Here is a 27934-nt window from a genome sequence, read left to right as displayed (position 1 = left end):
CCCCTCACATCGGCCGCACCACCAGATCGTCCGGTGGAAGACTCGCTGCCGAAGCTCGCCTCTCGCGCCAGTCGCGGACGAGCTCTTCGCGCACCACTTTACACCAGGCCAGCAGAGCCTGGTCGAACTGCTTCCAGGCCTCTTCACTGTTGCCATGCACAATGCCCATCACATCCATCTCCAACTTGGTCTCCCACCGGAGCTCCGCCGCCTTCACCCAGAAACGAAGGTTTTCGGCGCGCCGGTAGGGCTTGGCCACGTCCTGATGGTAGGTCTTGATGTCGAGGAACGGTCGCTTGGAGTTCTTGACGGCGAAATTATGGGCGCGCACCAGATCGCGTCCATCCCGCAGCCGTTCCAACATGGCGGGTGGCGGTGAGCCATCCTCCGGCGCAGTCCATGTCGGCAGCTGCGCGTCGGAGCCGATCAGACTACGCAGGAACAACGTCTCGCGTTCCCGCTCCTTACCGATCCATTCACCCTCGGTCCAGATCCAAGCGGCTCGTTCTTTGGCTTCAAAGGACTCCAGTTGAGCCTCGCGGGCCAACATGTCACGCACGTTGGCCATCCATCCGACAATGCCCGACCGCTCATCCTCGCGAAGGCCGTCCGCAAAGTTCCGGGAAGCCCAACGCTTCAGAACCTCCAGCACATTGAACAGCTCTTGTCGGATTTCGCGCTCGCTCTTGATCTTTGCCAGTCGATCGGGCCGTTCATGCGCGGTGTAGTAGATCTTGGCGGCTCGGATCGCAAAGGTGACAGTGTCCAGGACCCGCATGCCCTGGATCTCCTGCCAGGTCTGCGGGATGTCTTCTGCAGGTGCCTGACGCGAGGGGTCTTCTGCAGTGTCGGGCATATCGTCACTAGAAAGACTAATCCGCGGGGGAACCATCTCCGCCGGCGGTTCCTTCTGAGTATCTATCGACTCGATACTATTTTCGGCTTTCTCCAATGCGTCCCGCAAGTCCTTGCGCAGGGCCTTGAGTTTAGGTGGGGGCGGGATGTGGTGCGTTTTGATGCTGTATGTGCTGACCGTGGGAGGAAGCATGACTTCAACATCCTCGTCGTACACCTCCTCCCCGGGGTCGATACTTTCACTTTCATCCTCGGTGGGACTAGCACTCGTGGGGCTAGTAGTCAAATCGTAATCGTTGATAAACCGCGCATTGGGGGTCAAGAGGAGTCGCGGCATGTCTTCCGGCTTCTTCTTCTTCTTGAACTCCCGAGCCTGGGCACCTTTGCCGTCCAGGAGACCGGTCCGTGCAAAGTAGTATTGCAGATGAGCGATGCTCCCCAAACTCATGACACTTTCCCGGTTCTTGGCGGACTCCGCAAACTCAACCCCCTGAGGGCGAATGTATCCTCGTCGCTTGGATGAGATGGAGACGGACGACCTGGCATCGGCGGAAGTGGCGGAAGAAGTCGACAGAGAGGAAATGGTCGAAAAGGTACGATCCGGCGAAGGACAGGAGGAGATAGCAGGCGTCGCTGGGATGGAGGGGGAGGGCGACGAGGCTCGGACAGGGGCCATGAATTCAGGCTCGACGGATTCATCCATATTGGGCGCACGTTAAGCTTTGAACGGTTTCGTTGGATGAGAAAGGTTGGCACTTTTTTCGCAGACGATAGATCTCAACGGTATGGCGTTGGAGAGCACAGATCCGGTTTGGGCGAGGAATGGGTATGGCTCACACTAAAGCAGCAAAGGACAGGTGGTCGTCGGGGGGGAACAGGAACCGTTTTGACGTGATTAAAAATAGGGATAGGGCCTCGGGTGAGTGACTGGTGATGGTGATCGATCGGCCGACGAATTTAATTTGGGCGTGACTCGAAAGGGGGATTTTTACCACTAAAAGGAGAAGCGGGTCGATGGCCGCGGTGCCAACTCGTCGGCCACCGGAAGTTGTCGTGGTACTTTCTAGATAAGTAGGCCTGCACTGTTATTTATAGCAGTGCCTATTGCTTTTCTTTTCTTTCTTTTTCCTTTTCTTTTGCCTTCTTATTCAGCTCCTCCCCCTGAGGTAGGGCTGTTCGCCTCATCAAGCTCGAGTCAGGACGTGATCCCAAACTCCAGATATCCGCCTCCTTTCGAGGAACTGCTCAAGCAAAGCGTTCCAAGAAAGTCATCCGGCCGGGCGGCCCTTGACCCGGCTGGGCTTAGCGTCCCCCCCGGTGCCTGGAAGCCCCGCATCCAAACTTCGGCACGGATTTCCATTGAAGCCATCCATCGTTGGGCTCAGGAACACCCGCGCTCATCACTGGTGGGATATATCATCCCCCTCCTGAATCATTTCGGAGCAGACCTCGGTGCAGACACTTGAATCATTAACCATGTTCTTGAGATTCATTATCACATTATTGAGAGGAGATCTATTCGTTAGAATCAAAAGGTGCTAATCTAAGAATTTTTGAAACACCAACACCAGATCAATAAGCCCGATGTTGCACTGACAAGAATATGCTGACGCTCAAGCCGCATGGTAGAGCCGGTCCAGCCGGATGTCTGTGAAAGAAAACCATGAATATCTGGCATGTGAACTCAGATTACCTCCTCCCGCTCCCATCCCGTGGGTTTCAGGATTGCAATCCCCTTGTTGGGATGCGGCTTTGTCGGATCCTTGTACTTTGCGGCATATGGGTTAGGGTCGATCGCCTGGTTTAGGTTTCCCAGTGTGTGGTTCACCTCCCGATGTTTGGCTTCATCCGCCCGAACATACAGTAAGAGATCCTTCATGCTGCGCTGATCCTCTGGCATCTTCCAATACTGCACAGCAATCTCGGGGGCCTCGGTCTTCTCCCATGCGGGGAGACTGCCAGCTTCAATCTCCTTGATGGCGCGAGTATATGTGATCACCGCTTCCTCTTCGAGATAACCGACGAACCGGTGGCATATGCGTGGCGACATGAGGTAAGACAGGAAGAATCCGTTGAAGAAAACTCCCTGTGCTCCGAGGACCATCAGGCGCATGAACCATCCGGGCTCTGCGAGCTTGAGGAAGGTCAGCAAATGCATACGTTCATTGTATGCTTCTTCGAGCAGAGTCTCAATCCTAAGCGGGGATCAGTGTCTGTGGTCCTTGAGTATTGCGGGGGAGTAACCATACCATCCGTTATCTCTCTTCATACGCCGCAAACTTCTCAAATGTCGCAGCATGCCTCCGACCATGCCTGGTACGCCAGCCACGCTCTCCAGGAAGATAAAGCGCGTAAGCCACTTCTGCTCTGTCATTTTGAACTTGGCCTCGTGTTCCCTGCCTGGTGGCGGGTGCCGGTATCCAGTCACAAGATCCATGCCCCATCTCAGCATCCGCACCGTTCCCAGCGCAACCCAGTCGGCCCAGTTCTTTGCGTCACGGTGAGCGATCGCGACTTGTTTCATCTGCTCTTCCGTATAGCTGGTATGGTCAGCGTCCGCTCACTAACAGGCATGCGCGGGAGATGAACTTACACAGGATGGACCCAAGCTGTTTCCACCTCCTTCACATGAGGAGCTGTCGGGGGAGGAAAGAATTCCTTGATCTGCGACTTGGGTGTGGTAGATATAAATCGCTTTCCAGCTGTCTGATGTCTGGTTGCCCCCAACGATGCGCTACAGCGCAGACCGCTCATGGCAATGACACTGGAGTAATTTCGAGTTGCGATGTGCATATATGACTTTGGTATAGCAACCCGAATGGGCGCCGTGGCTGCTAACGAGTTCATTTCGGTAAATAACCAGTCGGTATGATATCGTAGTAGTAGTAGAAGGTATGAGAAGAAACCCAGTAAAGGTAGTAATCACTTAGTGATTGATTTGAATATCCTGTGTATCTGACTGATTACACATACATCCCCCTCTCCAACCCCATCCCTATTTATACTCTCAGCCCCAGCAAAATTTTTCAAGATCTATTCATTGTCTCATTCCCAGGGTATGACTCTACAGGGCAGAGAGTGTCGGCAAAACCCGGGAGTGGCACTGGCACCCGGAACCATACATACAAAGCGGCAGGAAGTGAGAGTCACGCGGATCGAAAAGACCCGGATCCATCTATACCAAGGAGCCAGTGGAGATTTTCCACTCCCTGATTATGTTAGCATTAATGCTCTAATCTGCTCAGCCATGTTTACAACAGAGATTTTCAAGCAATTTCGTATCCATGGATGATGTTGATGTTCGGGATGGGTGTCGATCGTTGGAAAGGGTATTTTACAAGGTCTTGTTACTCGCCACGCCAGGTACGGTATTTTTGGGACTGTCTTCTGCCTTTTCATGATTATCGATTACTGTTCAAAAGTAAACCTGATTTCTTCTCTTGTATTCATAATCAATTAGACTTTTAGATAACTAAGTACCTAAACCACAGCGCAGAATGTGATTGCGTCAGATGTGCTCAATTATCAAGCGTAAAGCCTATCTGCGAACCTCCTTGAAGCCTCCCTCCTTCTCCCATCCCTACTGTGCATATATCTAGCATCGACCTTGATCACCACCAAAGGGATACACAATAAGTAAATAGCGTTAGCAATAGCCCAAATACTACAGGCTCGGCATTGAACTCCCCAATCCAAGTATGTACACCGCAGATCGAAAAACCATTTTTCATTCCCAGGTCTCAATAGTGCATAGCCTACCTCAACACCTATTACAAGCAATTACGTTACGACAACTAGTTAACTAGAACTGACTCCCTCGCATTGAACCGCAGGGCAGTGCCAGTGTGACACTTCATAATAACCAAGTTTAAGCTCCAAGCGCCTGCAGTTCCCGGTGGGTCAATCTAGGAACCCACCCCCCAGCGCAGCCTAGAACTTACGTAGAAGGTACAGGATGTATTGGATGTCTTTTGATAGTAGAACTCGATGACTACACCTTATAGATGGGCTTCATTGATGAGGACATAGTTAACTTGTGTTCTCTGGCTACACACGAAGTGAAAGCACATCCAAAATGCTTCCCATTATCTCTTTGCCAGTCGATGAACGAGACGAAAATTCGGGGTAATTTCGCTGCTGTTATCTGATTACGGACTTCACCTTGTATTCTGGTCTGGTCCCCGTGACCGGGATCCTTCCCTTGTTTTAGTTTCAGTTCTATTCGGCATTTTGTGTGCTCGGTGTCTGTCGGGGTGCGAACCCCGTATCTACTCTTAGTCTCTTACATGGTTGATATCTTGATCGGCGACTTGAGTTGCTGTCAACTGGTATCCTGTGGATGAAACTACTAGATTGACTGCTCTGAAAGGTTATGCATGAGACTCCTTCTCTTCTCGCTGTGCTGGTTGAGATAAACGTAGAGGCATTGCAATTTATTTTCTAGATTATGAGAGTAAGATGAGTATGCTTTTGCGACCAAGCATCTGTGACAACAGTTAGTTGAAGGATGACTTAGTGTATACTGTAAGCCCCCCGTGTTCTAAAAATGAGGGTCGCCTTACCGGGAGAACCCGGAACGTCGTTTTGAGTCAAGGCATGCCGAAGATAGCTCGGGATTGCGCCGGGGTCTGCTCGATCCATTCATCACTGGCCCACGACGTCAGACAGGGGCCCGGTGAACATATTAGAAATAAACTCCCTATTTGTTTCTCCTGGATTTTCCGTTTGATGTTGTCATTGCTTAGGAAGATGCTGGCTTGGCTTTTGGGGGACTTTTCAATACGAGGTTACTCGGAATCGGAGGGGTTAGGATCAATACGTCGCTATCTACTATGTAATTGATGGGAAAGAAACGAATAGATTGTTTAATAGGGACTTCAACTTAGAGTAACACACATGTTATAGAAAGCAATTATTGCATAGCCTCATACCCCGACTCCGAAGTCTTCATGAACCCGAATTCTACCTCGCCATCCTTGGGCGCGATTTCCTTCTTCTCTAACTTGACAACATGCGCATGGCGGGGCCCGTTGTTGATGTCTTTGAGGAACTTCTGTAGAGAATCCTCGGTTCCTTGGGCTTCTCCTTCTACCTGTATGGTCTCAGCATCTTACCTGGACAATATGATGAAGAGGGTGCTTTTCAAAAGAGAAGGAAATGATGCCAGACAAGAATATGATAGGCTGCTACAGACCCTTCCACAATGTGTGTTCTTCACCCAGCCTTTTACATCATGCTCGGTGGCTCTCTTCTGTGTAAAGTCCCTAGAGATCGCGGCATATTAGCGAGAAATGCATCTATAGCGTGCAGACGGCCGGGTACACATACCGGAAACCCACCCCTGAAAGAGGGTTATATGTTAGATCTGTCTAGCATACAAGAGCGCTTCCGCGGTTATGCGTTTAAGGAGCATTGACGAGAACTTACCCTGGACCGTGCCAGACACTTTGAATGCGATCTGGGGTAGTCATGTTAGTTCATCTGTTATAGATGACGTAGCTGACAAAGGGAAGGATGCGTTGTGCATAGGGTTGATGCTTGGGGAGTAGTCTTACGCGGTGTGATGCCATCTTGATAGATGTATATGACCTCTTCCAAATCATAAGAAGATATACAAGTCTTCTGACGTCTAGTGGATCGTGGCTATTGTTCTCTTGAGGCTGGTGAGGCAGCGATGGGCTTAGTCATCTGATATCATGAGGGGTCCGCGACTGCAATACGCTAGTCTTGATTTGGTCGGATCTGGACTGTGGCCAATCAATGCATGTTTATCTGTATTAGTCACTTATCGAGCCAGTTCAAAGTGCACCATAACTACTAAATCGGACATACATCGAAATTATGGCTATTGGATCAATTATAATGGATATGAAGAGTTCTTCATGTTCTCCAGATTGATCGGTGTTGAGTGTTCTATATGCAGTGCGACAGCGGCATAATCAGCAGCCCGTGACCCAGCGGAGATCCGCCCCTGAGCCAAAAATGGAAGCAGCGATGATCTCCCCAACATCCCGTTCCTGTTGCTCTCTCCGCACTCCGTCTCTTTGGTGTCTGCCCTCTACCTTTGTCTCTGAGGGGTTGCACTACGAAATGCGAGTGCTAAAATGCCTCCTTCAGGACTCTCGTGGCTTCGGAGATTATACTCCCTCGATACTCTAGACACTCGTCTTACTACCTCTTCTAGTACTCCGCCCAAAGCTGCCGCGGGCGACACGCGAGCTGCCTCCGCCAAAGATGCCCGTGCCATTGCGATTGCGCGCAATGCTCCTCCTCCAAAATGGCGGACCTTTGAGTTCTACATCTACTATGTGATCTTCTTGATCGCTGTGCCATTGATGTTCATCACGGCCATTGGGGTATCGCAGGGTCAGCTAACACCACTTCTCGGTTGCAGAGGGAACAACCATGCTGACTGTATCAATGTAGAAAGCCATCCTTCATATCCGACTTATGCTCATCTGCTATCACCTGGCTGGATACCTGGGCGTCAAGTTGTAAGTAGCTCGTTCAATTGCTATAAATCAGACGCTGACTTCTTTGTTCTGCTAGGACAACTCCGATGACCAGTATTCCTCGTTCCGCGATAACATACCCTACCTGTTGGTGCTACTAGTCGGACACCCATTGCTTCGTCGTCTGTACAATAGCTATGTACGCCCAGCTGCTGGAGATGTCGGGCCTTCCAAGGCTTCCCCGGCCGTTCTTGCTGCGGATGCTCGTCTCACTCAGCGGATAAGCTTCGACTTTTATTTCGCGCTTGTGTTCATTACAGCTCTTCACGGTGTTTCCGCGCTGAAAGTCCTCGCCATTCTATATGTGAACTACAAAATCTCCAAGAATCTTCCCAGGAAGTACATACCTGCGGCGACCTGGATGTTCAACATTGGAACGCTGCTTGCGAATGAACTCTGTGCCGGCTACCCTTTGGAACGGGTAGCTTCTTTGTTCGTGTCTCCGGGTAGTACAGATCAGGAAGCATCCTTAGTACTCTGGGGTCGCTACCTTGACGGTTTTGGCGGTATCATGCCCCGATGGGAGATCCTCTTCAACATCACGATCCTTCGATTGATCAGCTTTAACATGGATTACTATTGGAGCCTCGACTACCCCGCCGCCAGTCCCATCGAAGTAAGTTCGGTCCCGTATCTGTACTGAAACCAAATTAACAGACATAAGAAGAAACAAGTCGATCCCGCAGCACTGTCGGAGCGTGACCGTGTCAGTATCCCTGCGGAGCCAGCTGCGTTCAATGGGCGTTATTACCTTGCCTATGTTCTTTACGCCCCTCTTTACTTGACCGGCCCTATCTTGACCTTTAACGACTACATCTCCCAGCAAAGATACGCGCCTCTTTCTCTCACGCGGACCCGCACAGTACTCTATGGGGTTCGCTTTTTCCTGACACTTCTCGCCATGGAGCTGATACTGCATTTTATCTACGCCGTGGCTATCTCGAAAGCATCTCCCGACTGGTCCCTGTACACAGCCGGCCAACTCAGCATGTTGGCATACTTCAATCTGCATATCATTTGGCTCAAACTTCTGATTCCATGGCGGTTCTTCCGTTTCTGGGCATTGGTCGACGGGATTGACCCGACCGAGAATATGATACGCTGCGTTTCGAACAATTACTCTCCCTCCTCCTTTTGGCGCGCATGGCACCGCTCCTTCAACCGTTGGATTGTGCGCTATCTCTACGTGCCTCTGGGTGGAGGTAGCAGGGGAAATGCCGACCGCGGCAAATCTTCGGGGATCTACGCCAAGGCCCGCCAAATCTTTAACACCCTCATTGTTTTCACTTTCGTTGCTCTCTGGCATGATATCAACCCTCGTCTCCTCATGTGGGGCTGGCTGATAACTCTCTTCGTTCTCCCTGAAGTCATTGGCAGACTACTGTTCCCAGCCAGCCGATGGCGTTCCCGCCCGACAGCGTACCGCGTCCTGTGTGGAGTCGGAGCAGTTGGCAACGTTCTCATGATGATGATCGCAAACTTAGTGGGATTCGCTTTAGGACTAGATGGGTTGGAGGGTCTTTTGGCTGGCATACTGGGATCCTGGGCCGGCATCATCTACCTTATCTCAGCGTGCTGTGCTCTATTCGTTGGAGTGCAGGTCATGTTTGAGATCCGTGAGGAGGAAGCACGGGCTGGTATTGACTTGAAATATTGATTCTATCTGTGAATATTATACAGCAGTCGCTTAGACGCATGGCTAGAATTGGAATAGCATAATTAGTAGCATCTAATAGGGTATCAAAATGTCCAAGTAATGAGTGTTGTCCCGCTGTCAGCGCGGGACTTCATGTGTAGGGATATGCACCCTGATTTCTCCGTAGTCGAGCGGCTCGAGAGCTTTTCGTCAGACCACCCGATAATGGTGTCCTGAGCTTGAACGCAAAGGTTGGGATACAGTGCTGTCTGAACACTATAATTCACCCACCCCTAGCCATACCACAGCATGCAGCCCTCTGGCTCTAGTAAGCCCCCAGTAGAGATCTACTATCGTAACCACCCAGACTGAGTAATGAGAGCGACGCGAGTCCGCGTAGAACCGGATTCAGGATCAGAAACAGCAGCAGCAGCAGCAGCCTAAGCCACCCCAACCCATATGAAATAATCTCACCATCCGTCTCAGCTCTTCCTCCGATTAGAAAAATGCGCCGCACCTCGAATCCTCATGAACCTTATAACAACCCAACCCACAAGTCCTCAAGTGGCAATTCTTGCACCGAATCTTTCCCCAATACCCACACATACAGCAGAAATACCGCGGCGATTTCCTCGCAATCGGCGGACCAGCGCGCGATGCATGATACGTCAAGGGGGGCTCGGAAAGCAAGGCCTGCATGATGCGTTCCGAGGGCGCGGAGGGGATGTATGATTTGAGGAGAGGGTCGTTATCGTGTTCAGATTTGATGAGTTCGTGAGGATTCTGCTCTTCCTTCTCCTCCTCGGCGTCTTTGTCTTGGGGTTGGTCTTTGTCGGGTACGGGTGTCTGTCCTTCTGTTTCTGTTTCGGCGGGGGTGGTTACGGTTGAGGCGCGGGAGGAGGTCGGGACGGTGGTGGAGGATTGTTGTTGTTGTTGCTTGCGGTTGCTGCGAGAGGAGGTGTCGGGTTTGGGTGTCGGTGCTGTCAGGGGTGTTGAGCTGCGACGAGAAGAAGAAGAGGGTTTGGTGATTTTGTTGATGGAGGGGCGATGCGAGGATGAGGTGGAGGTTTGTTGTTGGGTTTGCTGGCTGGATGCTTGCTGCGCTAGGGCGGCTTCTTCATCGTCGAGGTAGTTGCGGAAGGTCTTTTGGGATTGTAGAATTCGTCGTACGTTCGAGGTGACTTTGCCTCTTGTTCCTGGTGAGGATTAGTGATGATGTAGGCTAGGAGGATGTGTGTCTCTGAAGGCAGGAGCGGTGGTATGCATACCTCGACCAGACGCATCTTTCTGTTTTACGGGAATCGAGATCTGCACATCCCGGTGATTCTCGCGATCGAGTTCCGCGAGATGTCGAACGATGGCATTATTCTGTCGCGAGGAGAGGTCCGCTCGGCCTGGATCTCGAATTCCGCGTTTGCGGCCGATGGCGGGCGTGATGGCGGCTTTGGCTGGGTCGAAGCCGCGATCGGGGACATAGGTCCACCCGGGAGTAGCGTGGGTGGTTGTGCTGGGGAGGAGTTCGACGTGATACATGTTTAGGAGAGGATGGGGTTCATGATTCGGTTTAGGATGTAAATGCAATGGACTTGATGGATTGGAATCTCCGCGAAAATGGATGGTCGAGACGGAGATGGTCCCGTGCCGCAGTTTGTCTTGTTTGCAGGGAGCTTTGCCCGATGACGCCAGCGATTCGCCGCCAACTGGCTGATATACTACTAGATGATCGAAGAACACATCCATGGCAAGTATTAGTGTACATAGGGAGGAATACTCTCCAAATACAGGGTCGTTGGATTATTATGAGCTTTCCCATCGCTATTATACTCCTGGCGCTCGTCCGTGCCAGACCCTGCAAGTGGAACTAAACAACATGAAGCTAAGACCCGAAGAAGAAACTGCGAGGCAAAACAGAAGAGGGAATATGAAGATGAATGCCCGGACTAACAATGGCAGGGTGAACAAATGAAGGGATGGAATGAACGGGGTAATAACTTCAGCATTAATGTTAATGTTCAAGCCTATTTCTTCTTCTGCAACTGGTCGACCTTCCTTTCTAGTTCACCAATGTACGTCTGCAGCTTTTGTGTAGCTCCTTGAAGAGCCTGATTACCTGGTTAGTAGCTCTTGTAAATGAGAACTGGGAGGGATTGATATACGTACGATGATATCTTCCGTCAGCATCTCGTTCGCGATCCTGTACTCGCCCAGGACATAGAAGTAGACACCGGCGCTGGCAGCAAGCGCGCCAGTAAGAAACCCGAAGAGACTAGTTCATAATCAGTAAGCTAGTAGATCCTTGGATCAAGCGTAGTCCAGAGTAAGCATACCCTCCACGAAATGCGCCTACAGGCTTCTTCGTAGGCAGAGTAGGCGCAGCTTCCCTCATAAAGGGCGAGACCGAAAAGCTCCGCGCCGGGACAAATGCCGACTTGCTTGCGACGGAGATCAGGCCGGGCAACATTCTCTTGCACGCGTTCATCGTCATGAACTATCTGGTAGTCTGCAGTCGCGATCAGTACAGAGCATCGCTAGGCAGAATGATTTGGTTTCTTCTCACATTACGAGGAGTTGAAGTTGGGGGCGCTGGGGGGAAGCTTGGGATGAGTGACGTTGGCGTTGCTGTTTTGGGCGGAGACTGCGGCTGCTGCCGGCCCAATTATCCACGGCGCGCGTCTCCGATCTCCTTCCACCCCCAATTATGCTGCTGGTTATTGTATTTGCCGCCAACAATTGGTCACTAAGTGCTGTTGGTCGCTAAGCTATGTGCGGAGATGTTACTAGACTGTTCCATGGATACAACCTGCTTAATACGTATTCGCATAACGCCCCAAGGCAAATGCTGGGGAACACAGTTCTATCTACCATAGTAAGATAGAGATCGCAGATCTCAGTTATTACGGACAGCGCGGAGTCTGGCATACAGGCATTGGGTATAATACAAGAGAGGCTCGCTAGGTAACAGGAACTGTAAATAAATGAATGACGCTGTTAGTTGGCCATCGTACTTTCGTTGAACAAGTCCGCCAACAGGTCGTCTCGGCAGACGTCTAACCGCGGATGGCCCATGCTATACGTGCTCTCGAATGCATGAATGCTGAGCTGATCGAAGAAAGGCCGAAGAACCCGTTCAACAATCTCATCCTTTGCTGTTTCGCGGATCCAGTCGGCAGTAAGGCTTGGCTGTTTCACCCCCTGGCTGGGATCGGCTGTCTCCCCGAGTCCATCCGACGCGGCCGATCCGCGAGCTCCCAAGCTCTGCGATATTTCGTCAGCGAGCGCCATGGGTTCAAAGCGCTCCGGCGGGTAGACCGCGTCGATGGTGTCGGTAACGTAAAGCCATTCGAGAAGTTGGAAGTCATCAGGAGCAAGGATAAGCAAGGTATCCAGCAGCTTACACGCCTGTAGCAGCGCATAGGGGTTGTACACCTCCTGCTGTTGGCCTAGTGAAACCGCCGAGATGGCCTCCTGAAGCTCGGAATTCATCAACGGCCAGAAGGGGGCCAAAGTAGTGGCAGTGCTCTTGAGGGCGAGGGCGCGTAAAACCATGAAAACCTCCGACCGGGTCGTAGACGATGGGGACGAGGAACTGGTCGCTCCTAGGAGATCCTCCAGTTTCTGAAGGAGTGCAGGTAGCTCCGCCACGAAGTAGTCATTGTTGGCAGACAGGATGAGGAGACTAATCCTGCGGAGGTTCAATTGGGCCTTTCGATCCGCTTCTAGACGGGCAGCAGAAGCCCCGACGCCAAACATGATCCCTGCAGTACTCGGCGGAGTGAGTCGGGACATCAGCTCGGACATTCGATCTTTGTCCGCCAGCACCCATTGCCGCAAGAGGTTCATCCAGCCATCTTTTACCAGATCCAGCTGCATCCCGAAGAACTTCGGGTCGTTGAAAGCATCGGATATATCCTTCTTCCAAATCTTCGAAGCAGTGGGAATCTTGGCTATGTGCTGGAGCAGTGCCATAAAATTCCGACTTACGTTATTCGGAAAGAGGCGTGCGCGAAAGAGGGGCCCGACTATATGAGTGGATATACCAGACACCGCGGTGTTAATACGATCCGAATCGCCCAGAGTGGTCGTACATGCGGGCATAGAGGCGGCAAGAATGCTGAGCAGGTCATCTGGTCCAACATGTGGGAGTGACCCACTGTCATAGTCAATGGATGCTCGGCCAAGAAGTGCTGACTCTTGCGAAAGACCCATGGGCTTGCTGGTGAATATTGCTGTCAGAAGACGCAGGAGTACATCCTAGAAGTCGTCAGCATAGCCACATCAAGTCAAAGATAGGTGAAACTTACTCCTAACTCCTTCCTCATTCGTCGATCTTCTCCAAAGCTCGTATTCTCCAATTTCGCCCCAAGGATCGCTGCGAATTCCACTAATCGCGGAAGGATCTGCCTATGCGGAAAAGGGTTACTCAAAACATCTCGTAAGAAAGTAGTGCAATCTGCCCAAATTTCGTCGAGAACATCATCGTCAAGTGACCTGGCATAAGTCACCAGGAAACCTGCCAGCTCAGACTCTGTAAGGCTTGCGGTCAATGTGGACTTGCGGTTAGGTTCCAATGCGGCGGGGTTGGTTCGCGTGTAGATGGAGTTGAATACGGCTGGGATTGTGATCTTTGGACGTGATCCATCCAGCGTATGGAGCAGATTGATGATCAGGGAGGAAGTGTCGCTGTCTGACTTAGTCCACACCTCTACCGCAGTTTCAAGGCATTCAAGTGCCTCGGCCGTAAACAGATGTTCCAAAATCCGACGCGATCTATTCCTCATACGTAAGGATGTATACTGGAAAGATGCCAAGGATTCGGGATCTTGAGGGAGGGTGCTTCGTTCTACCGCGCCCCACGACCATATCGTAAAGCAGAGTCTTACGGCGTCTTGAAAGCAAAGCAACACGGTAAGGCGGCTATTGGCCGCGCTGGATCGAGCATGGCTCTGTTCAGACGCAAAGACGCCTGACACCATGTTTCCAAAGAACCCATGATTCTGGTCCGGGCTCTTGGCAGCTGGTACATGGGCTTCTTCCGATAGCAGACGCTCGTGGGCAGTTGCGATGCAAGTCTCGAGACCAGTGAGTAGAGCGATCGTTGCGTATTCAGAGCGATCTTCTGGCCAACCCTCGGTGCGCTTGAAAGATAGCTGAAGGCTCGCATAGGCCAATTGGATTTCCTTACAGAAGCATTCCACTAACATCAGGATGATCTGGAAGATCGATCCTGCGTAGAGTGGAAGTACTTCGCAAAGCAATATTGTCCACCTCTCCACAATCTCCCTGGAGTTTGGGGAGCTTATGCCCTTCAGAAGGCACTCGAGAAGTTGCTGAGGGGGCTGAGGCAGAGGGGGCAATGCAAGAGATTTATCAGGTTTGTCGCTTGTGAAGGACAAAATAGATGGGCTTGTCAGACGCTCACGGGAGCCAGTCCTTTGATGCTTTGGCCGTGGCGGAGGTGGTGGCAGGTACGCTTGAGCAAATCGAACCTTCAGCGCTGCGAGGAGAGTGTCGATGAGTGCTGCCTGAATGCCGACACTGCCGCCTTTATCGAGCACACTGGACAGCCTATCCACAAGGAAGGAGTCAATGCCCGATTCGGCCACCTCCTCGGCCCCAGGACCCAGCAGAAGTTGACGCATCACAAGCAGCGCAGTTTGTTGCAGTTTGATCTCATCCAAGCCTTGATGAGCAGCCGTCGTATGCCCACTAACAACCTTGAGAGATGCTTGAAAAATGACAGCATGAAGACTCTGGGCTCCAGCGTTATCTGCAAGTACCATCAGAATTCTGATCATAGGACATGCTTGTTAGAACCGACCTTCAGATGCTGGCGTATCCTTGTGTTTCTCTATCTGTACCAGCGTTTGTGTGAGCAAACTTATCCACCCATTATGAGAAAGCGTTGATATAAGATTGGATATCGTCTGTAGTAGATAGCTGCACTCTCTGTAGTCGTCTGGAGATACAGTGGGATTCGCAGTGTCTGGCTCCGAATTCTCTGACTGCTGAAAAAGACGATCGAGCCTCGAAACTACCATACGGAAAACTCTGTGGAGCATAAGCACTGTTCAACGCAGGATTTCCAGATTGGATTAAATAGCATCAAGGCAGCATAGCAGAATATCGGAGGGTGTCAAACTTACTTATGTATGGAAGACAAGTCTTCAAGCCAGCGATGTACGACTTGGGAGGCTTCATTGACGCCCTGGTTGAGTAAGTCCAAGACGATAAAAAGTGGGCGCTCGAGCATCGATGACTGGTAAGAGATCCCCAGCTGAGGCACATTATGCAGATGCTTCGGAGGGAGCTCATATGTCCCGTGATGACTGTGAGACCAGAGAACAAAGTATCTCCCGGCTTGCTCTGCAGACGACGATTGACGATGCCCGTTTGACACGTCCACCATCAAAGAAGTGATTGCAGCCTCAACCAGGTGATCGGTCCATGAAACGGAATGCAAATGCCACAACGAGCGAACTGCCTCGACATGAAACTTGGGATTCAGCGGCGAAAGATATTGCCACAGCCGGTTGACAAGGGCTGGAATCAAATCGGATACATCCTCATAAGTGATGTAGTACCCAGGGCTGTGGATGAAATACATGCTCGTTATGGCGGACGCAATCGAGGAAATGGCTGCGAAGGAGGCGGTGGATGTCTCTACTTGACCAGCACGGACGCGATTACAGAGTGCGAAGTAGAGACGTCTGTCGCGCAGGATCTTTGTTTTCGGAAGCTTCTTCAACATGATTATGAGAAGGCTTATTCGTTCTTGCATCTGTGTGGCATCCCCGGGGCCATCGAGAGCCTCAATCGCTTGTTCGTAGGCATTACTGATAATGAGTTCCCCCAGAGGCTTAGGGGCGAATGGAAGAGGTTGAGGATCGAGGCTCTGCTTGCTTTGTTCATAAAATGCGTGAATCCTACTCAGAATCTGAGAGCCAGGGACATCGGAGTAGGAGCCATCCGCCTTATGGGTATCGGACTTCTTCGTGAATGCTCTCTCGCTGAGCAAGCCGGTTAAGGAGGTCATGACTCGGGACAGTCCAGTTGCTACGGCACGCAGCCGCTCTTGGTCCAACTTGGGATTCTTTTCCGGAGAAAGTTCGCTCAATTTGATGATGGTGGAGAGAGTCAGCAAAGGCACATGTGCAAGTACCATGTCCTCTTCGCGCACATTGAAGTTTTCGAGGATGAAATGCGCGAGCTCCAGATTTTTCAGTACCTTTTCATGTCCAGTTGCCAAATCTTTGGGTTTCCAGTCAATCAGATGCAGAAGTTCGGAGAAAATGACTCCGCTTTCCACGCCATCGAAGAAAGAACTGGCACTGCGGAAAACCTCTTCGAAATGATTTTTTGGCGCCTTCGATTCAAAAGCCTGAACACTTCGCATGATTGGCAAGAACACTTCGGGCACAATATAGCCGCCAACCTCCCATCGGTCCATCAGGGACAGCGATACGCGAAAAGGCCTCGTCTTCTCTGAGGGTACTTCGGTATCTTTGTCAATCATCGCAAGAAGACCGTTCACCAACGGAGTCAGACCAAATCTACTGAAGTATTCGGACTGTGATATTTCTTGGGCGTCAGGGACCGGTTGAGTGGTGTTATCAGATATAGAATTGCGGGCTTCGAAGGAGGGCCGATCGTTGGGAGGCTCCGGGCCAAGGAGCCAGGCCCATAACCTCCTGTTCAGACTCATGTCTCGCCGAGACACAACTCCAACAGCTGCGACAATCAGTCTTTGAAGATCATCCTTGGTAATTCTAGCTTGCAAGATAGGTGAGCTCAAGGGTATGTGTGTCACAAGCAAGTCAAGGAAATTCCGCTGGACAAGGACTTGTTCATCTGCTAGTCCAGTGGCGAAACACCGTATCAGCAAACCAGGTTCCGGCAGAATTACTGAGTCCGCTGCCACAGAGATATCATGAGGTAGATCCTTAGCATTGTTCACATCACTTTTGCTCGGTCTGCGATCTGTGATGCCGAGCTTCGGTAGGTAACGATTCAGGTAGGCAAGTACACCTGAACGTCGGCTAGGGCTAGTTATGGACGCCAGGAACAGGCACTGCCAGAAGTAGTGCCCGCTTGGACTAGTCTCCGCTTCCTGTTTATATGTATCCATCTTACTCGCGATGTCGCGGAACTTGTTGACGAGTCGCATGGTAGGGTCAAAGTCATCGCTTGTTTCTTCTTCCAGTCCTGGCAGAAGGGCCAGAAGGATGGCCTTGAGGGCCGGTCGAATTGCCCATGGTTCCAGATTGCATATGTATGTTTCCACAAGAGACAGGAAGAGGGGGCGGACCGTGAGCGAGGCGAACGTCAAAGTGGGCGCGATACCGGGGAGGTATAAGGGCAGGTCGTGCGACAGTCCTTCCGGCTAGAGAACCAAAGAAAAAGATTAGCAAAAAGCAAGCAATGGAATTATCCAGAAAGCTGAGTGTTGAAAGCAGACCTTTATCAGATTGAAAATGTACGTATATACTTCGAGAGCCTTCTGATGGACACCGGACGGCAAGGAAGGGTTAAGGCACTGAGAAAGTCGTTTCGCAACCAGTTGTTTATGAGGCACAATGGGCATGTCCCCAGGATGGGATTGAAGGGCCTATAGTAATAGCCATGAGTAAAGCGTATCACGACCGTGTTATATAGTGGATCGTACCTTGAGCAGTCGGCTCAGGAAGGAGATGTAATCCGCCCATTCCTGCAAAGCAGTATCGAATAGCGACAGGGCTCGTTCAACTGTGGACGCATAACGACGATAGTTCTTATCCTTCTTCAGCGGCTCTAGAAAAACCACAGATATTAGTATGTAATAAACGAAAAGCTGTACACCCATGAGTGACCGACCTTCTTTCCCCCGTAGTCGGGAGCGCGTGAGCGAGCTGTCGGAGCTTGCGGGGGAATTCGACCTCGGAAACGAGCTCGGATCAAGGCTCATGGTGCGATTGTCGGATGATTGATTCTGTCGTGAAAATGTGACTGCAGATCGCGCCTCATCATATCTTGTGCATCGGGCCAAACTGAGGTGGGAAGGCTAGTTTGGTCTGGCTGGTTGGAGCTGATGTTGCGAAAGGGCCAGGCGGCCATGTTTCCGTCTATCTGGCGTCCGCCCGCCTTTGGGGAGCTCCGCCGGGAGGCTCCATCTTCTCTCCTCCGGTCGCTCGATCTAAACTACTAATGCTTGTTTCCTCCACCCGCCCGCCGTCGCATCGCGGCCCTGCAACTCCCACGATGTGGCATATGTTTCTTCATTCATATGGCGTCTTTCGACTTGTTTTTCCAAGCTAGGAACTCCGTTTTCGCTACGAACTCGATTTATAGATGATACCCAGCTAGGACGCGGTGCGCGCGAGCTGAGAGCATGGATTCGACGGACTCCGGTCCGGCGCAGGACTCCCCCGATCATGGCATTACGCAAGCTCAGACCCCCCGTGACGACGACACTACATTGTCCGGCCAGGAGACTACGGGATCTACAGAAACTACTGGCGGTGACCGCAGCACCGTCCTTGATGAACGGCCACCGCCTCTTCCCCCCCGTCCAGGCACGTTGAATCTGTTGGATGAAGGAGGGGCATCTCTCCGAGTACCGCGACAGCCTGCACAACCGGCTCTCCAGTCCAGGGCTACCACTGCGGTATCTCTTCCAGATGTTGCTTCTCAAGATACGGGGAAAGATACTTTTGCTGCACGCAATCTACAAGGCGCACTGAAGGCCAAGGCGAGCCTCAGCCACTTGGCCAGCCCAAGAGGAAGCGAAGCTGGCGATAGTGCTAGCATCAGGAGCTCCGTACCTCAAGGGGATCTCGGCGACGTCGAAAACGTCTTTGGTGACTTTCTGGCAACGGAGCCTGGTCTTCTTCGTCAACAGAACACGGGACTCTTGCAATTTCCGGAATTTCAAGCGGACGATGTAGAAGACGACTTTGTCTCGGAGTTTGAGCCCGTGGGAGACGTAGGGGAAGATGGGGAGAACGAAGGTGCGTATGACTCGCTAATTGCAGTTCTTGCATCTACTAAACCAACAAATCCGTGCAGAATTGGTTCTGGAAAATTGGAAGGCGAAACGGAAACACTACATTATCCTTTCAGCTGCTGGCAAACCCATATGGACGCGACATGGCGACGGTGGTCTGATATCGACCTATGTCGGCGTAATTCAAACTATCATCTCTTTCTTCGAAGATTCCAAAGACCATCTAAGCAGCTTCTCCGCCGGTGATACAAAGTTCGTGGTCGTCAACAAGGGACCATTGTACCTGGCTGCGATCAGTCGCATGCTTGAGAGTGAAACTCAGCTCAAACTCCAGTTGGAAGCCCTATATATGCAGATCTTGTCTACTTTGACCTTGCCATCTTTAACCCACCTCTTCTCTATTCGCCCATCTACCGACCTCAAGCGGCCACTACAAGGCTCTGAGACGCTTCTCTTCACGTTAGCCGACAGCTTCACGAGAGGATCCCCATCCACGCTACTTTCCGCATTGGAATGCCTCAAGATCCGCAAGTCTCATAGGCAAGCGATCAATAACACACTTCTGAAGACCAAGGTCAGCAGCCTTCTCTATGGCTTGGTCGTGGCAGGTGGTCGGCTTGTGAGTGTCGTCCGGCCTAAGAAGCATTCTCTGCATCCCGGCGATCTGCAGCTCCTTTTTAACATGATATTTGAAGCCGAAGCTGTCAAAGCTGGCGGTGGCGAGAGCTGGATCCCAGTGTGCCTACCGGGCTTCAACAGCAGTGGGTACCTCTATATGTATGTGAGCTTCCTCGATCTTCGAGAGGACACTGGTAGTACTGCCGACGATACAACCACCAAAGAAGAGTCTGTTGCTATCATTCTTATAAGCGCCAATAAGGAGAGCTTCTTCGAGATGCAAGGCATGCGCGATGCATTTGTAGAGGTTTGTGACCGCGCTATTTGTAATTACATACCAGCAGGCTAACTTAGTACTTCAACAGCAATTGGAAAAGAACGGCAGTCTCAAAATCATCCGGGAAGCTGTTGACAAGGGCCGCCCCAGCACAACAGACATAGTTCCAGGAACCGTCTTGCATCATTTTCTATACAAGTCACGGGCCAATGTACAATTTACCATGTCCTCATATGACCCGGAGTTTTCTTCAATATCCCGACGTCGCAGGTACGCACTTTTCGCTTTCCCCGAGTATGCCATTATTTCTCAGTACTAATGATGATCTTGTCTTCAGACTAATGTCCACCTACAACAATCTGCACGCAAGCATCCATGCGAAGCATACCCACGTCAAGATCCATCACTGTGTCTCGCAATCGTCAAGCTCGTTTGCATGGGTGACACCCGTCTTCGAATTCTATTGCGTTGCAAATACAAATGCGAACCGAAATGCACTTGCTCAGAGCGCAAGCAAGATAATAGAATGGGTGCATCAAGAAGAAGAAAGATTGTTCATTATTGGTGGTGCGGTGAGTTAGGCAACAGTTTCTATCCCAAGCCGAGGACACTTACTGACAGTCATTACCAGGTATTCTAATTAATTTCTTACCCTGCATGAGATAGAGGCATATACAACTATCTTGGGAAACATTTTTTTAGCTAGAATGATCTAATTCAAACACGCCAAAGAAGAGCTCCTCCAATATTTCAAGATCAGGCTACATAATGCTTCACTTTATGTTCAAGATACACCTATAGCATCTATGCACAAGACCACCATGATTCAGTAACCAAAACCATCATTCCCTCTAATCAATGGTATCCTCCCTGAGAGCAAACAGCTGCTGAATAAGCTCATCCGACTTGCTCCGAATCGCATTATGATACATGACATTCGTAATGAACTGCTTGGCACCCTTGATCTTGGCCGCGGTATTCTGCGCATGATCAAAGTGGACATACATATCGTCTACGTATGTGGCCGCGTAAACAGGAACCTCGTTCCGTGCCAGCTGGGCTTCGTCATAAAGCGCAGGCCAGTCATCCGTCGAAGCGAGGATGTCTGCCGCGTCTCGAACCTGACTGAGTTCTGTGTAGGAGTCGAACATGTCTTTATAGACCTGTGGTTGTGCGATTTAGTATGGTTCAGCGGGGTAGTGGTTGTTCTAGAGTAGAGGTAGGATTTACCATTTCACCAGTGAAGAGGATTTCGGACTTGTTGGTGTCGATTTGAAAGTCCGGGCTGGAAGCGCGTAATCTATCTGCGGACCAGTTGGAGGGTTTCCTGTCACATCGAGGTTGTTAGATCGTGAAGATTACAGTGGGGTAATCGTTGGTAGGACTCACCCCTGGCAGTAGATAGCCTCGTGCAGGATCGCGTAGATGATGTTGTTGTCCATACCACCGAAACTGTCGATAGAGGTGAGCGTGGGGTGGGTGAGGAAGCCGAAGACTTCCAGATCGTTCCAGGCACGTAGCACGAGATCTATGTCGTGTTAGTGAGGGTTAGGAAAATCGCTTTTGGAACCCGTTACCATGGATGCTGTCAAGACCACCTGTGGGAGGTTAGCGGTAGGACTGGAGGATGATAGCTTCAGAGAAGCTTACCGTGCATGCCAAAGAGGATGCCCATTTGCTGGAATCGCTCCGGGGTGAGTGTTCCCGTTGGCAAAGCGACCTCATTGTCTTTCAGGTATTGGATAATTTGCTTGACTCGTTCAACATCTTCAGGGAACTTGGCATAGTATGCCTTGTTCCTCTCGAGGACCTTTTCTTTGGGGATTTAGCTCACTCACCATAGATTAAATGGATCAAGTAGATGGCTTACCGTATGTACGTGCATACACGGGGTCGGGGTTATCAACGAGGGGAGGAAGTCCACCACAGATAAAAGCCTCGGCCAGTCCTTCCGGGCTTGTAGTAGAGTGCTAGGTTAGTATAAGGCTGGGCCATCATAAGACTGGGACAGACATACAACATGGAAAGATAAGTCACGGCGCAGAAACCACCAAAGCTCTGGCCAATGATACTCCATTTCCGCTTGTCCTCAGGGTAATCGGTCATGAGACAACGACGAACGGCCTCGCAGTCGCGCACAATGTTGTCTGCACGGAAGTTCTTCATGTACTCTGCTTGTTTGATGGCATTGCCTTGGCGAGCAAGCGTGCCCGCTGTGATGGTCGAACTGAGGCCAGTGCCACGTTGGTCGAGAAACAAGACCTGTTCAATCAGAAAGAGACCTTCAGGAAATACTGTTCGGTGGATTTATGTACCTGATATCCCTTTTCGAGGACTGTGCCAATCCAGCCATACTCTTGCGGGGGGCGGCATCCCATTCCAGGGCCACCCTGCAAGTACACTAGGAACGGCAGCTGCTTGTCGTCCTTGGGAGTCTCACTCTGCTCAGCAGGCGTTACCAAACGACGAACACTTCGAGCAAACAGCCTCAGAGTGCCATCATTAGGCTTGCTGTAATTGAGAGGAACATCGAAGAACAGCTCAGCCACCCGAAGCCTGCCTGGATAACCCCGCCTGTCGTTAGTGTGACATTTTTCCCTTGCACGGGAAGCCAAACGCACCGGGAATATTATGAAAACGCCGATCGATTAACTTGGCAGCCATTGTCGGGGCAGTCTTATGTATGGGGGATCTCTATGATTGTAAATGCACTGAATCGCCTACGAAGCGAGTTGCGGTGGTGTGGCCGGCAAGATGGGTCCAAACTATCTACCGCCGGCGGAGGTCTTCCCCTTAGCCTCCGCTTTGGGAGAAGCTGTAAACTGTAACGGTATCTGCTCTTCACAAGTCACAATACGGTATGCTTGAGCCGCGATTAAGCTTCCCGTCAGTTTCACGACTCCACCATTTCTTCTGCAGTTTCGCGCTTCGGAGATAACCGCACCTATCATTTACTCCCTGCATGACGAACTCAAGAGACTATTGGAGCTGACGCAGTGCAATGGTGCTGCCTACTCCCTGAGTTGCCCCATAACGCTTCTTTAGTGACTAGCACCACCCGTCAGACCTAGTCTCGGATATTATCGCAGCAGGTTGACGGCTCTCCTCCATCAAGCAAGTCTAGCCGGTATTGTATTTTGAGTCACGCTCAGCAATCCGGAAAACTACTTGTTATAGCTTTCTATAAAATCTCCACCAAGACAATATACTTACTTATATAGAAGCAGTATATTTGCAAACAGCTACAGTGCCAATTAAGTCCCTCAAATTCATCTTCCGTTATTCACACACGTCTCAGTCTCCGACTGACCCCAAGACAACAACTCACGCCATGGACCTGAAAAATATTGAAGCGACCTCCCAAGAGCAAGGCCGGTTGCATCAGAAGCTATGGGAGCTTAGCCAAACATATACACCCGGGAACGTGTTGCCGAGTGCCAGTGACTTGTCGAAAGCCAGAGCATCCCTACCAAAGTCTCTCCCTGCCGAGGGAGCGGGATTCGAGAGTGTCACCCAGCATATCCTAAATGATTTGGTCCCAGCCTTCAACCGCAGCAGCATAAGTCCTAATTACTACGGATTTGTCACTGGAGGCGTAACCCCGGCCGCCCTATTTGCAGACAATCTTGTCACCGCTTACGATCAGAATGTTCAAGTACACCTTGCAGAGCATTCTATATCGACAGATGTTGAAGCCACTGCTCTAGGTCTCCTTGCAGATCTTCTGAAATTGGATCGGCGCCACTGGAACAATGGAACGTTCACCACTGGGGCCACAGCCAGCAATGTTTATGGGTTGGCTTGCGGAAGGGAGTTTGTACTTCGGGCTGCTGCCAAGAAGAGGGGAATTGCTATTGAGAGCGTTGGTGAGTATGGCTTGTTCGAACTCATCCAAGCCACAGGCATCTCTGGTATCCAAATTCTCTCGACGATGCCTCACTCTTCGTTGGCAAAGGCGGCTGGAATCCTCGGCATTGGCCGTGCCAACGTCAAGAGTATCTGTCGGGACGATCATTACCTCCAAATCGACTTGGTACGACTTGAAGCGGAATTGAAAGCCAATAAGGCAAGCATCGTTGCTGTCTCCTGTGGAGAGGTCAATACCGGACACTTTGCGACATCAAGCTTAGCTGAAATGCAAAGCCTGCGTAGCCTTTGTGATAAGTACGGAGCCTGGCTTCATGTCGATGGTGCTTTTGGAATTTTTGGCCGGATTCTCGAAGATGCTGAGTTCTCTACTATATCAAAGGGGTGCGAAGGCATGGAGTTAGCAGACTCAATTGCGGGTGACGCTCACAAGTTCCTAAACGTGCCATATGACTGTGGCTTTGTCCTTTGTCGCCATCCTGGTGAGGCTGAAAAAGTTTTCCAAAACGCGAATGCGGCATACTTATCCGGGGGCCAGTCTGGCGCCCTCTCAGTACCTTCTCCACTAAACATCGGTATGGAGAACTCAAGACGGTTCAGAGCGTTGCCGGTGTACGCCTCCCTTGTGGCATATGGTCAGGTTGGATACCAAGAAATGCTACAGAAGCAAATCCGGCTTAGCCGAATGATTGCGGGATGGATATTTGACCATCCCAAGTATAATGCTCTGCCAGAGCTGGCAAGCAAGAATAAGCTGCTCGACCAAACCTACATCATAGTGCTGTTCAGTGCAAAAGACGACGAGTTGAACCGCAATCTAACGAAAGAGATTAATGCGACTTCTAAGCTTTTTGTGTCTGGAACTTCGTGGCAGGGAAGACCGGCTTGTCGGATCGCAATCTCGAACTGGAGGGTGGAAGAAGAAAGGGACTTTGCACTTGTGACAGATGTCTTGGACAAAGTGGCTGGAAGTGTATAGGGAGATGGTATGGCTGGTAGGGTGCTTCATATTTGATATTCTGATTGCATACTCAAGTCTTAATTTATCACGAAAAAATGGATCAATGGATGTACTAAGCCCTGCACATGGAGGACTAGAACTATCGAAAGCAAGGAAAAGACATCGGAAGCCAGGACATACGATCAGAGCTGCCAGGTTTCACGCTAGAACTAACTTGGCACGGAGTTGGAGAAGGTAAAATAAAAGCTGCGTGCGTATGATGTATTGCAGTCCGGTATCATAACGAGGGGGAACCAATGAAATCCCACAAAGTCTATCTAGTTTATCTAGTAGTATTTTAGCAGTAGTAGAAAGAGTATCAGCGTTATACTAGTTCGACATTTCTAATATACTAAAATTCAGAACACAATCAGCTCTTCGACCTATATACTCTATAGGTGTTACCAAATTCAAACCCACAGTCACAGTTATAATAACACATTCATAGGGTTACACTGTACACAGAAACTTCCCCATACAAAATCTCGAAATATATATTGTTCTCGCTAGCTGCTCTTGTTTATCCTAAACCATTTGTTCTGGATAACCTAGGGTTTCCAATTAGGCAAATCAGGTCCGGTGAGATCAGGCTTGACAACCTTGCCCTCGAGCCAATCCTTACACTTGCTGTACAGAATGTCACGCTCGGGACCGTGGCTATTCAAGTTAAGCTTGGGGGGATGCCCAATCTTATCCTCTGCCCAGGCAAGATAGCGGTATCCCGAGGGGAACTTATTGACTTCCTCCTCGGGAATATGGAAGGTCTTGGCGGGGTTGACGGGGATGAACTTGTCCTTGTCGAAGAGAAGGGTATAGAAACAGACACCCCAGCGACCCTGACGCTTCTCCAAGAGGAAGAAGAAACGGCAGTCGGACTCGTTATCCATCTCGACGCCATCAAAGGTGAAGCGGCATGTGATGGTGATCTTCATCTTGCACACAGCACGGGTAAGCTCCGGGTTAACCTCAAACGAGGAACCGCAGATGCGGTGCATGATGTACATGAAGGTTGAGCCCTCGGCGAAACCATCCTTGGACGCTTTGATGAACTCGTCGATATTGCCCTGCTTCCAGGAAGTGGCGATGTAGGCATCATCGAAGAACATAGAACGGTAGTTCTGCCACCTATGATACCGATACGATGAGTATAACTGTGAAAAAAGATCAGGATTTAGAAGAAGAAGAAGACATACTCAGCAGCATCCCGGTAGCTGCCCCATCCCTCGCAGATCTCGCGGATCTTGAAGCGCTCAAGGGCCTCCTTGTCAAGATCAGTGCCCTTGGCGTTGTTGCGAAGGGCGTTCGTGGCGTAGGTGCCTTCGGCCGGAGGTGTAACAGGGTACCGATCAAAAACCATAGTGATTTTCGTGAAGAAGCAGATAGTTATAAGACTTGTAGAGTGATGCTGTGATGAATTATGTGAAAAAGGTGATAATAGCAAGCTTCACAAATATTGTTTGTATATATGAAGCTCGGATTGTAGAGTGAATCGGTGTTATATTCTTTATCCGCCTGCCGACTTTCCGGGTTTCTCGGGGGGTTTTTGAGGGTTGTGCTTGAATAATATCGAATAGTTGGAGTCAGCAGTAAACGCTCTATACAGCTTTTTGCTTGGTTTTATCATTTAGAGAACATCTATCAAGTACAGTGATAATCATGTCTATTGTAGGGGAATATTGATGAATTTCTCTATGGTCGAGGCCGTCATATTGAACTTTCTATATACTATAGCTTCTTTCCTAAAGTTTGACTTTCCATAGATCAGTATCTAGTAAGCTCTTACCTAGTACCCACGCAGCTTTACTCCTTAACATCCCCAACCCTCTCTGCGATCTACCGGCAGTTCTTGAAGCTTAATGAGCAGTTTGTAGACTTTTGATGAAACATATTCAATGTTACGCATGGGTCTCGGTTACTAATTGGAATATACAATTCTTGTTCTCCTTGGAGGAGTACTATCAGTGATGTCATCAGATGGTTTACATCTCGGCATCATGTCCGAAAGTGACTTCAGCAATTGTTATATTGGAAGACGACCTTAACTAGTACGACATCAATATAGGGACTTATAAACTTTTGGGATAGAATAAATGCTTCATTATTAGTATTTCAAGATGAAGATACTATCACTACCTTGCCATCAAATATCAACAGTAATAGTACTTTCTCTCGGATCACCGATGTTGCCACCGATGCCAATTGGCTGCACCTGTCTGTCTCGGGGATCAAGGACTCTCCCTGCGGCTTGGAACTAAGCGAAGGGTCACTATCCTATTATACCCCGTATTTTCCTTCGAAAGAGTCTGATGAATGATAACAGATTGTCTGCACTAGTGCGACTCCACTCTACCTAGGTCACGAAGCCGGCGAATCCGGCTGGCAGACAGGGTCCACTGTTTCAATGGGCATGCCCCAAGTCGGCAGAATTCGGCATCCGCCCATCTGGTTCCCCTTCCTTACAGTATGTTGTTTGAAGTCGTCAAAATCACTTTCACAAATTATGCTAAGAAGTAAGCCCTGTGATAGAGTTATTGATATGTTTTAGAGAGTAGGATTGTGTCTACCAGTCAGTGGTCAGGTCATGGACAATATCAACTATGTTTAGTAGTCAATAGACTGGAGGCGGCATATTAAGTCTCCAAGAACTGCCGATGGGTGCAGCGCTAGATCTGTCAGGCATGACTGAGCTGTCCAGACTTGCGTAAGTAGATACGCTCGATTCCACAGGAGCGAGTCATACAGCGGGCAAGACCTGCTGACTGGCAGGCCTTAGTGGATATAGTGAAGGTATTCTCTGATTTGTGAGGCTGTCTATTCTTGTTTCTACTCTTGGTAGACCTTTCTACGTATGAAGTCATTCGAAGTGGTGCTTCTTTTCTATGCTGATTGGCCACCTCATTTCCACCGGCCGAGTAGTGGATAGCCTGGATGATACACTGTCCTGTTTCCTTCCGTGAGTTGCTGGTAACCTGTAGTGTAGACATGCTATCACTGAGGATTGTTGCCGGCTTTTGTTGCCGTGTCCCCTTGGCTCCTCTGTGCTATCTCGAAGATGCATCCGATGGCATTGTAGATCAACATGAGCTCGGCTGCATAGACTGATCAGTGCTCCATCGAACCGACACTGACTTATCGCGGTTTCAAGTCCTGCAAATTGCGGTCAAGAAATACTGCCACCGCACCCAGCCGA

General features: G+C 50.3%; 11 protein-coding genes across 11 annotated transcripts; 3 read left to right on the top strand and 8 right to left on the bottom strand.

The window, feature by feature from the left end:
* Positions 1–4: 4 nt before the first annotated feature.
* Positions 5–1531, bottom strand: ASPBRDRAFT_114197 (uncharacterized protein; the record flags this gene model as incomplete). Its single annotated transcript, XM_067616801.1, has 1 exon — positions 5–1531. The coding sequence occupies one exon, from the start codon at positions 1529–1531 to the stop codon at positions 5–7; it is 1527 nt and encodes a 508-aa protein (XP_067485107.1).
* Positions 1532–2539: 1008 nt separating this feature from the next.
* ASPBRDRAFT_113570 (alternative oxidase) lies at positions 2540–3702 on the bottom strand (the record flags this gene model as incomplete). The annotated part of the gene is made up of 3 exons (XM_067616753.1): positions 2540–3050; positions 3105–3395; positions 3449–3702. 3 exons carry the CDS (start codon positions 3700–3702, stop codon positions 2540–2542), a joined length of 1056 nt encoding a protein of 351 aa, XP_067485106.1.
* A 1992-nt stretch (positions 3703–5694) lies between these two features.
* On the bottom strand, positions 5695–6498 carry ASPBRDRAFT_37088 (acylphosphatase). Its single transcript, XM_067623654.1, has 5 exons — positions 6411–6498; positions 6283–6313; positions 6184–6196; positions 6050–6119; positions 5695–5947 (listed from the first exon to the last, which is right to left on the bottom strand). The coding sequence occupies exons 1-5, from the start codon at positions 6423–6425 to the stop codon at positions 5768–5770; spliced, it is 309 nt and encodes a 102-aa protein (XP_067485105.1). The 5' UTR covers positions 6426–6498; the 3' UTR covers positions 5695–5767.
* Positions 6499–6959: 461 nt separating this feature from the next.
* ASPBRDRAFT_191131 (putative glycerol:H+ symporter (Gup1)) lies at positions 6960–9024 on the top strand (the record flags this gene model as incomplete). Its single annotated transcript, XM_067620324.1, has 4 exons — positions 6960–7221; positions 7282–7349; positions 7405–7983; positions 8032–9024. 4 exons carry the CDS (start codon positions 6960–6962, stop codon positions 9022–9024), a joined length of 1902 nt encoding a protein of 633 aa, XP_067485104.1.
* A 477-nt stretch (positions 9025–9501) lies between these two features.
* Positions 9502–10536, bottom strand: ASPBRDRAFT_50687 (putative HIT finger domain protein; the record flags this gene model as incomplete). The annotated part of the gene is made up of 2 exons (XM_067626587.1): positions 9502–10199; positions 10272–10536. The coding sequence occupies 2 exons, from the start codon at positions 10534–10536 to the stop codon at positions 9502–9504; spliced, it is 963 nt and encodes a 320-aa protein (XP_067485103.1).
* Positions 10537–10621: 85 nt separating this feature from the next.
* On the bottom strand, positions 10622–11654 carry ASPBRDRAFT_71159 (uncharacterized protein). Its single transcript, XM_067629111.1, has 4 exons — positions 11561–11654; positions 11331–11503; positions 11164–11269; positions 10622–11105 (listed from the first exon to the last, which is right to left on the bottom strand). The coding sequence occupies exons 2-4, from the start codon at positions 11486–11488 to the stop codon at positions 11022–11024; spliced, it is 348 nt and encodes a 115-aa protein (XP_067485102.1). The 5' UTR covers positions 11489–11503; positions 11561–11654; the 3' UTR covers positions 10622–11021.
* Positions 11655–11791: 137 nt separating this feature from the next.
* ASPBRDRAFT_167121 (cellular morphogenesis regulator DopA) lies at positions 11792–18079 on the bottom strand. Its single transcript, XM_067619605.1, has 7 exons — positions 17854–18079; positions 17666–17790; positions 17459–17608; positions 15147–17383; positions 14822–15051; positions 13305–14770; positions 11792–13254 (listed from the first exon to the last, which is right to left on the bottom strand). The coding sequence occupies exons 1-7, from the start codon at positions 17942–17944 to the stop codon at positions 11992–11994; spliced, it is 5562 nt and encodes a 1853-aa protein (XP_067485101.1). The 5' UTR covers positions 17945–18079; the 3' UTR covers positions 11792–11991.
* Positions 18080–18367: 288 nt separating this feature from the next.
* ASPBRDRAFT_202748 (guanine nucleotide exchange factor MON1) lies at positions 18368–20517 on the top strand (the record flags this gene model as incomplete). The annotated part of the gene is made up of 5 exons (XM_067621645.1): positions 18368–18986; positions 19045–19907; positions 19966–20147; positions 20215–20449; positions 20509–20517. The coding sequence occupies 5 exons, from the start codon at positions 18368–18370 to the stop codon at positions 20515–20517; spliced, it is 1908 nt and encodes a 635-aa protein (XP_067485100.1).
* Positions 20518–20728: 211 nt separating this feature from the next.
* On the bottom strand, positions 20729–22541 carry ASPBRDRAFT_50683 (proline iminopeptidase; the record flags this gene model as incomplete). Its single annotated transcript, XM_067626585.1, has 9 exons — positions 20729–21040; positions 21108–21204; positions 21267–21405; positions 21455–21475; positions 21528–21692; positions 21748–21833; positions 21895–22139; positions 22193–22437; positions 22499–22541. The coding sequence occupies 9 exons, from the start codon at positions 22539–22541 to the stop codon at positions 20729–20731; spliced, it is 1353 nt and encodes a 450-aa protein (XP_067485099.1).
* Positions 22542–22755: 214 nt separating this feature from the next.
* On the top strand, positions 22756–25011 carry ASPBRDRAFT_37083 (pyridoxal phosphate-dependent decarboxylase family protein). The gene has a single exon (XM_067623653.1). It carries the CDS (start codon positions 23209–23211, stop codon positions 24721–24723), a length of 1515 nt encoding a protein of 504 aa, XP_067485098.1. The 5' UTR covers positions 22756–23208; the 3' UTR covers positions 24724–25011.
* Positions 25012–25337: 326 nt separating this feature from the next.
* ASPBRDRAFT_100460 (uncharacterized protein) lies at positions 25338–26008 on the bottom strand (the record flags this gene model as incomplete). The annotated part of the gene is made up of 2 exons (XM_067616565.1): positions 25338–25869; positions 25938–26008. Coding segments are annotated over 2 exons (603 nt in total), but the record flags the coding sequence as incomplete, so codon positions are not given.
* Positions 26009–27934: the final 1926 nt, after the last annotated feature.

This window comes from Aspergillus brasiliensis (genome assembly GCF_001889945.1).
Source record: "Aspergillus brasiliensis CBS 101740 unplaced genomic scaffold ASPBRscaffold_1, whole genome shotgun sequence".
NCBI classification, from domain to species: domain Eukaryota; kingdom Fungi; phylum Ascomycota; class Eurotiomycetes; order Eurotiales; family Aspergillaceae; genus Aspergillus; species Aspergillus brasiliensis.
This window is presented reverse-complemented; position numbering and strand designations above follow the sequence as displayed.